At 41.9% G+C, this 11,017-nt stretch overlaps 1 protein-coding gene across 1 annotated transcript; it reads left to right on the top strand.

The window, feature by feature from the left end:
- The first annotated feature begins 2,848 nt into the window (after positions 1-2,848).
- LOC104437235 (plasma membrane ATPase 4) lies at positions 2,849-10,741 on the top strand. The gene is given in 17 exon segments (XM_010050144.3): positions 2,849-3,321; positions 5,767-5,886; positions 5,986-6,222; positions 6,315-7,076; positions 7,187-7,309; positions 7,399-7,503; positions 7,586-7,730; positions 7,889-8,101; positions 8,273-8,511; positions 8,611-8,643; positions 8,737-8,818; positions 8,913-9,073; positions 9,184-9,357; positions 9,586-9,753; positions 9,756-9,767; positions 9,857-10,038; positions 10,293-10,741. Coding segments are annotated over 17 exon segments (2,910 nt in total). The 5' UTR covers positions 2,849-3,264; the 3' UTR covers positions 10,390-10,741.
- Positions 10,742-11,017: the final 276 nt, after the last annotated feature.

Here is an 11,017-nt window from a genome sequence, read left to right as displayed (position 1 = left end):
GTCAAACAAAATAATTGGTGGCCAATCACTAGATTTCGTATCATGTTAGTGATAGTAATGAGCACACACAAGAAATTTCTTGTTCAATAACCACGACATTGCCAGTTGACGGTGCATGCCTAGGTTCGGTTTCCTTTACACCATTGTCGTACAAAGACAACTGAAATATGTTGAATAAACACATATCTAACCTTTGGAAGAGCAAATCTTCATAGTTTAGCGAGACTCTAGACCTCTTGCGATCATCATTGAAATTGCAGGCAAATGATCTATACAGGAACATTGCACGTGGGTTTCAAATCTTCAAAAACATTATTAAACTTCCATGTCTAAATTGGGAGAGAAGAACTCCTAGGTTCTAAAATTAAATTCAAAGAATTTAAAATCTCAAATTTAGAACCAGATTGGGAGATCACAACTCCCAAATCTAGATTAGGAAAGGAAAAAAAAAGGAAAAGTACATAAAAACACTCATAGAAAATCAAAATAGATGGAGGGGAGCGTGAGCCTAGCTCAAACCCTCCCCATGGTTAAAGGTTGAAGAAGACAGAGAAGAGATAGGAAAAGACTTTTCAACTTCTTGGAGAGGGAAACCAAATGGTTAAAAGTGAAAGAACTTAATTGACCAAATCAAAACGTTAGTGGCTCACCTTGATACATGAGTTAACATCAACTCATGAATAGGCTATCAACTTGTGTGACTTCGAATGGTACTCTTCTAGGGCTTGTCTTACAAAAGTAATATCTTATAGGACTTTACTAGTATAACAGTCCATGGGGTACTGTAAGGATAATAATCTATTATGAATCACAAATTCTTCGAGAAGTAGGTCTCACAACAATTTGTGATTATTTGTGATTATTTGTGATTTTGTTTTTTGTGGTTTAGAATAAACGGTTATTCTTATAATACATTAAAGACTGTCATGCACTCATTTCTCTATTAATCAATGGGAAATTTCCAAATAAGGACTTGAAGTTGACCAATTTTCTTAAATAAAGACTCAAAATGAATTTTGTGTCAGATAAAGACCTAAAGTGGATCTATTGTCTCAAATAAGGATCCGAAGTGGTTGAATCAATTCCAAATAAGAACCTGAGCTTGTTGGTCAGCCAAATATTCGTTGACTATCAAGCATGTGACATTTCCGATGACCAGAGTTTGGGCAATTTTGTTTAAAAAAAATATAGGAAAAATTAACAAATCCTAAAATAGAAACAAAAAAACCATAGGTTTTCTACGGTCTCCCGTTCTAGTACCCATCATCTACAAAGTCAAAGACCGAAGTTCTCCCCATTCCTTGTACCCATCCTCTGCAAAGTTGAAGACTCAAATTCTCCGCCGATTGATGCACGAATTCAAAAACAATAAGAAAACCAGATGCTTCTTTCTTTGTTTGCGGAGATCCAAATTCTCCACAAGGTAAGGAGTGACGAGAATCGAGTGTGACGATGATCGGGCATCGATTTGGTTGAGGAGCAGTGGGGGAGAAGAAATAAGAAAACGTAAACATCTAAATGCATAACATAAACTTAATTAATTTAGAATTTTCCCTTTTTTTTTTTCCAATCACAAATTTCTGACAAAATTGCCCATATTTTAATTGCCTGAAAATGTTTGTCGGTGAGCTAAGATCCTCAATAGAGATTAATTTAATTACTTCGGGTCTTTATTTGACACAAAATTCACTTCGGATCCTTATTTGAAACAATTGGTTCACTACGGGTCCTTATATGACACAAAGTTCACTTTGGGTCCTTATTTGAGAAAATAGATTCACTTCGAATCTTTATTTGGAATTTTTCCTTGATCAATTGTAGATATATGATTTTTTTTAATAAAATACTTAAGAAAGTGACGAGAGAGGATAGATTTATCAAATTACCATATCGACCTCAACATTGAGTGGGTAAGAAAATTCCAAAAAGGTAATTTCTTGTGCTTCCAGAGAAATTTGACGAATGAAATGAAACTATTTAAGGATGGCCCATCTTTTAAGTCTGAAAAACATGAAGTGTACTATTAGAGATTAGTCAAAAGAGATATTTAGACTTTCACACATTTTCATTTTTACTTAACAATGTTTCATCTGCCTATCATTTGTCTTACGTGGACTAGTTAATGCTCAAAAGGAAGGCAAGAAACTACAACCACTCAGCTAAGTAAGGACCTCACAACATTTTTGAGGTAATGAATTTTGTCTTTTGTTAAATAATTGACATTCCGATGGTAATTTCTATTCTTACTCGTGCTTAGGTTGTTTTCAAATAAGAGAAATACACAACTCACTAGCATAATAAGTAATCAACTATCTACTAAACAAACTGATTTTCGGAAAAGAGGGACACCGGTTTTGTTCCAAATGGAGAAAGAAATGGAGGAAAACAAATCAGAAAAGAAGAAAAGAAGGCAAGAAATCATCTCCCATAAGCCCCGCGTTCAACCTTAAATGAATGTCGTTTTTTTTTTTTTTTTGGTTTTACTTTATTTATATTTTAACTTTTATTTTCAGATTTTTGTCATGTTAAGGCGTGGAAGTGGAAACCCATTTCTAAAATTAATTTGTCTCTATCCTTACCCTCGAAAATGTGAGGATTCGAATCTCCTACCTCTTTATGAAATGATGATCACTGGGTTTCCTAGTAGTTAATTGAATGTTGTTTGAGAGGGGCATGAGTAGGTAATTTCGCCGCCTCCAATAGTGAAAATCGAGATGAGAAAAGAAAGAAGAAACGAAAGGAAAAAGGGCAAGTAATAAATCTTCCAAAAACGAGAAGCGATTGCTTGTACGGGATAAATTCAATGTGCCGGTATAAGAAGGGCGGAACCCTTTTTCCTGAGCCACACACGAAGTTTCCGGGAGGAATTTTCGAGGGCTCCGTGCGGAACAGGGCGACAGCAGCAGCGTCGCGGCGAGGGTCGAGCCGTCAACTGCGGCCGAGGCGGCGGTGCCGTGGGACCCCCGGCAAGGAGCTGACTACTATTATACCGAAGGGAGGGGGAGGAGGTGGGACCCAGAGGAGGGAGCGGCCCCCACGGAGAAATCTTCTGCGGGTATATAAATCGACCACCCGGGGGCGCACTGCCAGAAGACGAAGGAGAAGGGAGAAAGGCGAAGAAGAAGCCATTTCTCCTCCACTGACGCTAACATTCTCCCCCACCACCCCCACTCGGTCTAATTCGATTCCCATTTCTCCTCCTCCGCCGCCTCCGCCGCTAGCTCGCTCGGGATCGCCGGCGGCGCCGGGCGGCTCTCGGGAGCCATGGGGAGCAACAAGGCCATCAGCCTCGAGGAGATTAAGAACGAGACCGTCGATCTGGTAAAAAACACACACTCCGCCCCTCTCTTCTCTCTCTCTCTCTCTCTTTCTCATTTCCTTAATTCCTGGTTCCGAGGAGAGAATTCAGGAGACCCAAAACGACAGGATTAAGGAACAACATTAAAAAAAGAAAAACAGAATCCTTAAGGGTCGCAGGTCGATGACGATGGTTTCTAGTCCTCCTTCTTCTTCGGCACATCATTTCCGCCTCTCTTTGCGGCAAAGCTTGGTTTTTTTTTTTTTTTTTTTTTCTTTTTTGCTTTTCCTTTTTTCCATGCGAAGCTCGTGATTTTAGCAGCGTAACTCAATTCACCACCTCGCTCGTTCCTCTCTCTGTTTTTTTTTTCCTCTATTTTTCTTTTTTTTTTGCGTTTTGAGGGAGAATCGGGTTCGGTTTCGGGTTCGGGTTCTGGTTTTGGTTCTGTTCCGCCGACAGCGACATCGACATCGTTAGGGCGGGGGTGTTCATTCGGTCCCGTTCGGCACCGTTCGGCACGGCTTCTTCCCCGTCCTTATCCTTTTCCACCTTTTGAGCATTTTACGGTGGACTTTTCTGATGATTTCCTGGACTTTGGATTACCACCTGGCGTCAGGAATTCAAATTTGTTATTACTTATTTTTTTTTTTTTTTTTACATAGCTTGGAGTGCCTAGGTACAGTTTTTCTTCTCCGCCGCCGCCTAACTTACGTAGGCGGCGCGAATCCGGGCCGGCCGGGTCGAAATTTCAACGTCCGGCTCACCGGCGCCGCGGGTTTCCGGTGGTGGCTGACGTGGCAGGCATCGATGCCTTGCTCTCCTCAGTGGCTGTGCTTCGTGCTGCTTGCGCTTTGATTCTTTTTTTGTTGTTCTTTTTTAATGGTCTGCTTCTTTAGTTTTCCCACGCGTGTCCTCTGGATTGGTTTCTTGTACCTTTTTCCCCCGGCATGTTCCATGGCGGGGGATACCTTGCTTAGGGCTTTTCGGTTCTCTCCTCTCCCACGTGCCGGACACGTTCCCCCCACCTAACCAGAACGGATCCTTTGATGGTCGGGAATGCTCGCCAGAATTTGGGTCCACATGGGTCGGATTCATCTTAATCGATGAGTTTGTCAAAAGGCTTGTACCGAATGATTTTGCGGGGGTTCGCATCGAATCGAAGGATGTTAGTATGCGTGTGTATCGGTCCCAATCACACTTGGAATCACATGATACCTACTAGTTCTAGGTAGTTCTCAGTTTTTGGGAGGAATCGTACCATAATGACGGAACTGACGAAGCCATAACAAATATTGTAATACCCATTGTGTGATGAACAAGGTCTCAGTCCCTAATTTTAGTTCCAAGGTGGGAAACTGATTTACTCTATAACGATATCTAATTTGTTTAGTTCTACCTTGTCGTTTTCCCATGTGGACCAGTATGAAAAGACTTACACCCTCTCTTTCGATAATTATTTGTGCCGTACTGTATTGTCCTTGAAATTATTTTATCTCATTTCATAGCTTATGGTTTGACTTCAAAATGTAAAAAGAAGAAAGGAAAAATTTCGGCAAAATCATTCTCGATCTTGAAGTGGGTGGTGCGTGGTAGTTAAAACGAACATGCTAGTGACGGTCAAAAGAAGTGGGCTTGTGTTTTTCCAGCCTCCTTTATTTTAATGTCAGAATTTGGACGGTACCGACAGAAGTTGGGGAATAGTGGAGGGTTCATTGTAATTTTTGTGAACCGTGATGTTTCCTGGAATGTTTAGAAGCCATTCGATTTCTTCCTCCTTCGAAAATGATTGCTTGTACTCGCTGGTGGACAGCAATTTCAACCCTGCGTTATCTCAATCACGATCACTTCTTAAGAGTAATGGAGAGAGAGAGAGAAAGAGAGTCAGTCAGAGAGGGGCCATCCTCGTGACTTTAAGTTGCAGTGGAATCCGGAATAGTCTTCAAGTTCACATGATGGGTGCGACTAACTTGATCTTCTGGATCTTCCCATTATTTTGATGATGACTTCTTTTAGCAGTTACCCATTGGCTCCAGCTTCTTTCCATCTTTTGACTACGTCACTTTGAGCTAACTGACTCTTCCAATCCACTGAAAGACGCCTGTTGAATGACACACCACTCGGGTTCACTTGATTTCAGTGCTAGTGAAGCAGTCTTACTAAATTGCAGCAAATTCACAGTTCAAGCTAGTGCTATAACAAGTGGTTTTGCAGTTGTGTTTGATCACTGCCACCTGATATATACTAGGATGCCGCCTGAGAAGCCAATAGTAGATGACTGATATTTGCTGTCAAACCGTCTGATCTGGACTTTAGTTACGTGTGAGGAGGAATTGCTTGTTGTTCTAGATGTATTTTGGGGAAGAATTATTTTGGGGCTGGCGAAAACTGGATAGGTTCCTGAAGCTTCCGGGCAACTAGATTTGTGTCAAAGGGAATTGGGCTCTGACAGTTTGCCTTCCGTTTTGCAGGAAAAGATTCCAGTAGAGGAAGTGTTTGAGCAGCTGAAATGTACGAGAGAAGGTCTGAGCTCGGACGAAGGAGCCCACCGGCTTCAGGTTTTCGGACCAAACAAACTGGAAGAGAAAAAGGTTCTTTTTTTTTTATTAACAATGGAATTTGCCGATAAGCTTCAGTTTGCTTCCTTGAAGCTTTGCCATACAATTGACGTGTCGGCCTGTTAAATGCAGGAGAGCAAAATTCTCAAGTTTTTGGGCTTTATGTGGAACCCGCTGTCATGGGTCATGGAAGCTGCTGCTTTGATGGCCATTGCATTGGCAAACGGTGGTGGAAGGCCTCCGGATTGGCAAGATTTTGTGGGTATCATTGTACTGTTGCTAATCAACTCAACCATAAGTTTCATTGAAGAAAACAATGCCGGTAATGCGGCGGCTGCCCTTATGGCCGGTCTTGCTCCCAAAACTAAGGTGAGAAGAGAGCTTCTGATAGTGCATGAACAAGAGTTCTCTTACCAAAAGGATCATAACGTAGAACATGCACTTGTGGCTGTGAAATGTAGGTTCTCAGAGATGGCCGATGGAGCGAGCAGGATGCTGCAATGTTAGTGCCTGGAGACATCATCAGCATCAAATTGGGCGATATAGTTCCAGCGGATGCCCGTCTCCTTGAGGGTGATCCCCTTAAGATTGATCAATCTGCTCTTACTGGTGAATCCCTTCCTGTTACTAAGAACCCGTCGGATGAAGTATTTTCCGGTTCGACCTGCAAACAAGGCGAAATAGAAGCGGTGGTTATTGCTACCGGTGTGCATACTTTCTTTGGCAAAGCTGCACATCTGGTGGACAGCACCAATCAGGTCGGTCACTTCCAGAAAGTTCTCACCGCTATCGGAAACTTCTGCATATGCTCTATTGCCATCGGGATAGCAGTAGAGCTCATAGTCATGTACCCGATACAACACCGCAAATACAGGGAAGGGATTGACAACTTGCTGGTTCTTTTGATCGGAGGGATTCCGATTGCAATGCCTACAGTTTTATCTGTTACTATGGCAATTGGATCCCACAGGCTCTCTCAGCAAGGTGCCATTACCAAGAGAATGACCGCCATAGAAGAAATGGCCGGGATGGATGTACTTTGCAGCGACAAAACTGGAACCCTCACCCTGAATAAGCTGACCGTTGATAGGACCTTGATCGAGGTGTTTGCAAAGGGCGTCGAAAAGGAGCATGTCATTCTTCTTGCAGCCAGGGCATCTAGGACCGAAAATCAAGACGCAATTGACGCTGCAATTGTTGGAATGCTTGCAGATCCAAAGGAGGTATGTCTCATATCGGTTCAAATCTATCAGCTTTGGAATGTCCATGACTTTCTAAAATTATTGGACCATGAAGAGTATGGGTTATTAGTCATGTTTCTCCTTCTGGGCAGGCCCGAGCTGGTATCCGTGAGGTCCATTTCCTTCCATTTAACCCCGTGGATAAGAGGACTGCTCTGACATACATTGACTCCGATGGGAAATGGCATCGTGCAAGCAAAGGCGCTCCGGAGCAGGTACTTGTGATCACTTTCCTTGATAGTTGCAGCTACGGTAGATTCTTGAATGCCATGAATGATATATCTAATTCTCATGCCATGGACAGATATTAAACCTCTGCAATTGCAAGGAAGATGTTAGGAGGAAGGCTCATGCAGTGATTGACAAGTTTGCTGAGTGTGGACTTAGATCTTTAGCTGTTACAAGACAGGTGTGCTAATATGGGGATCCACATATCTAATTGCTAAGACCATGGAACAGTTCATTTACTTGCCTCTACACGCGATTTGCAGGAAATTCCTGAGAGAACAAAAGATAGCCCAGGTGCTCCTTGGCAGTTTGTAGGTTTGTTGCCTCTTTTCGATCCTCCAAGGCACGATAGTGCAGAAACAATCCGAAGGGCCCTCAATCTTGGTGTCAATGTGAAGATGATTACTGGTAAGAACTGGCATCACAGAGCTCCATCAGTCACTAAGAACAGAAAAGAAACAAAAAAGTTGTTTCTCCAGAAAAGAAACACTCTCGGAAGAAACAAAAGAACAAAACGACTAATGCTTTCTTTTATGGATGTAATTTTTGTCCTCCTTTAATTTCAGGTGATCAACTTGCTATTGCCAAGGAAACTGGTAGGAGGCTTGGAATGGGGACAAATATGTATCCTTCTTCATCATTGCTTGGCCAACACAAAGATGCTTTCTTTTATGGATGCTAATTTTTGTCCTCCTTTAATTTCAGGTGATCACAAATATGTATCCTTCCTGTGGAGGAATTGATTGAGAAGGCGGATGGATTTGCTGGAGTATTTCCTGGTAAGCTTTGCTTATTTCCATGATTCTTCGCGTTAACTTGATTCTAAAAAGCACTCAACCCGCGTTGACCACAACCAATTGATTTTTTTAACCTTATGAGATTGTGACATCCTCTTTTAATAGTTACAGTGTAATTTCTACGCTCTTGACATTCTGATTGGTGCATGTCAGAACACAAGTATGAAATCGTAAAGAAGCTGCAAGAGAGGAAGCACATATGTGGTATGACTGGAGATGGTGTGAATGATGCCCCAGCTTTGAAGAAGGCAGACATCGGGATTGCAGTTGCTGATGCCACTGATGCTGCCAGAAGTGCCTCGGACATTGTCCTCACTGAACCGGGATTGAGTGTCATAATAAGTGCTGTGCTGACCAGCCGGGCTATATTCCAAAGAATGAAGAACTACACGGTTAGTGATTTCAATCGCGTTACCCAATTATTATGCACCAAAAATTTTCATATGCTTAACTGTATTCCGAGCTTACTCCAAGGTGGCTGATCTTTGCAGATTTATGCAGTCTCCATTACAATTCGTATTGTGGTAAGTGCTTCATCTCAAAATGTGGACTCAAGATAGAGAAACTATTCCCTCATGAAATTTCATGCAACAAGTCTCATCATTTTGCTTCTGCAGTTTGGCTTTATGTTCATTGCTTTGATCTGGAAGTTTGACTTTGCGCCCTTTATGGTTTTGATCATTGCTATCTTAAACGATGGTAAGACCGTAGTTTTTCATTCTTTTACTCCAGTTCTCATCATAAATGCTGATCAAGAAGAACCAGTTTGATTAATTATCTATACCAATCTCAGGAACGATCATGACAATCTCCAAAGATCGAGTGAAGCCATCTCCACAGCCAGATAGCTGGAAGTTGAAAGAAATTTTCGCTACTGGAATTGTTCTGGGAGGTTACCAGGCATTAATGACCGTAATTTTCTTTTGGGCCATGAGGGATACTGACTTTTTCTCAGTAAGTATCTGTTTCTTGTTGGGTTTTCTACTTCTATTTCTCGTGTATACCTTTTGTTGAACTATTGGAGCCACAGATACTAAAATATTGCTACCCTATTCTATGTACAGGACAAGTTTGGTGTAAAATCAATCCAAGGTAGCCCTGATGAAATGATGGCAGCTCTATACTTGCAAGTGAGTATAGTTAGCCAGGCTCTAATCTTTGTCACCAGATCGCGCAGCTGGTCCTTTGTTGAACGCCCGGGACTTCTATTGGTCAGCGCATTTGTAGCTGCTCAGCTGGTAAGAATTTCTGAGTCATAGTCTGTTCACTTTCTACTGGGAGCATATAAGTTTGCTATGGTACCTTCTACTGACTAATTTCATTGGAATCCGGTCGAAGTGAGAACTAAGATTTATTAGCTTTAACTGATGGTGAATGGTTAAAAGTCCTCAGAATAGTTTGGATAACTGATATCTTAATCACCATTCATCAATATGCTTCTCTGATGCAAAATTTTTCATGGACAGGTTGCGACACTTATAGCGGTTTATGCAAATTGGGGTTTTGCAAGGATAAAAGGAACAGGATGGGGGTGGGCTGGTGTCATCTGGCTTTACAGTTTGGTGACATATGTTCCACTTGATATTCTTAAGTTCGCGATCCGCTACATTCTGAGCGGGAGAGCATGGAATTCCTTTTGGAGAACAAGGTATTTCCACTAAGAAAGAGGCACCACCACGGATTATGTATTATGAAAAACCCTACATTGCATTAATTTTGGCTAATTTTATCACGCAGACTGCCTTCACTTCTAAAAAAGACTATGGCAAAGAAGAGCGAGAAGCTCAGTGGGCAACTGCACAGAGGACTCTGCACGGCCTTCAGCCTCCTGAAACCAGCAACCAAAAATCTGACAAGGGTAGCTACAGGGAGCTTTCAGAGATTGCAGAGCAAGCCAAGCGACGAGCTGAGGTTGCGAGGTGAGCACCTTGATTCTCATACTTCAACACTCGTAAGGAAAATGGTGTTTTACTGAAAAACATAGTTCCACCTTCTTCGCTTCCGTACCTGTTTGCTTGCCTAATAACTGAAGTTCAAAGGCCGTGCTGTATTTAACCGAGTTTAGGCGCCTTACTGTCTCGAAACAGAGTTTAAACCATTCGCTGCTAGCAATTCCTTTTCACCGTTTAAGTCCTGCATGCGATGGTAAGACAGAGTGAATCTGTTGTTGCAGGCTTCGCGAGCTACACACTCTGAAGGGCCATGTTGAATCCGTGGTCAAGCTCAAAGGCCTGGACATCGATTCCATTCAGCAGCATTACACATTCTGAAGGGCTTTTCATTCGAAGCAGAGGAGATCATATCGTGAGAAATGGAAAGTGGTCTTAAGGATTATGATGACGAAGAAGCCTATTAAACTTTTATTAGTCTATAGGACGACAGAAACCGATGTCGCTAGCAGTCAGGGTCGTAGATTTTTTGCTGTGACCAGTTTAATGCATGAGGGCTGCTTTCTCTTTGACAGAACGAGATTTAACTTTTCGTTTCAAAGTAGCCATGTTCAAGTCGGTTGGTGAGTCTTACTTGGATCTTGATGATTATGTTTAGCTTGAAGCATGATCTTGTCAAAAATTCTCGAGTGATCTGCCTGGTATAAGGAAAAACAAAAGTTTTTGGCGTTTAGTAAGTCTTTTTGGTCAAATAAGTGACTACCAGAAAAGGTTTCACGTGAATCTCCACGTTTCTCTTTTTCCTTTATGTGCAGCCGAAGTATTGACGAATTATAACGAGAAAAGACGTGACTTTTAAGGATTTACGCTTTTTTTTTCCTAGTTAACAAATAACAAAGATGAAATATTTTCTCACACTTAATCCTTTAAAAGTAGATGGAAAGACGCATTATTTGTACGAATTGTAAGATGGGGAGTGGTCGCGAAGCTCTAACATGGTGAAGAGGTA

Source organism: Eucalyptus grandis, chromosome 3 (genome assembly GCF_016545825.1).
Source record: "Eucalyptus grandis isolate ANBG69807.140 chromosome 3, ASM1654582v1, whole genome shotgun sequence".
NCBI lineage: Eukaryota > Viridiplantae > Streptophyta > Magnoliopsida > Myrtales > Myrtaceae > Eucalyptus > Eucalyptus grandis.
Note: the sequence above shows the minus strand (reverse complement) of the source record. Positions and strands in the feature narration are given on the sequence as shown.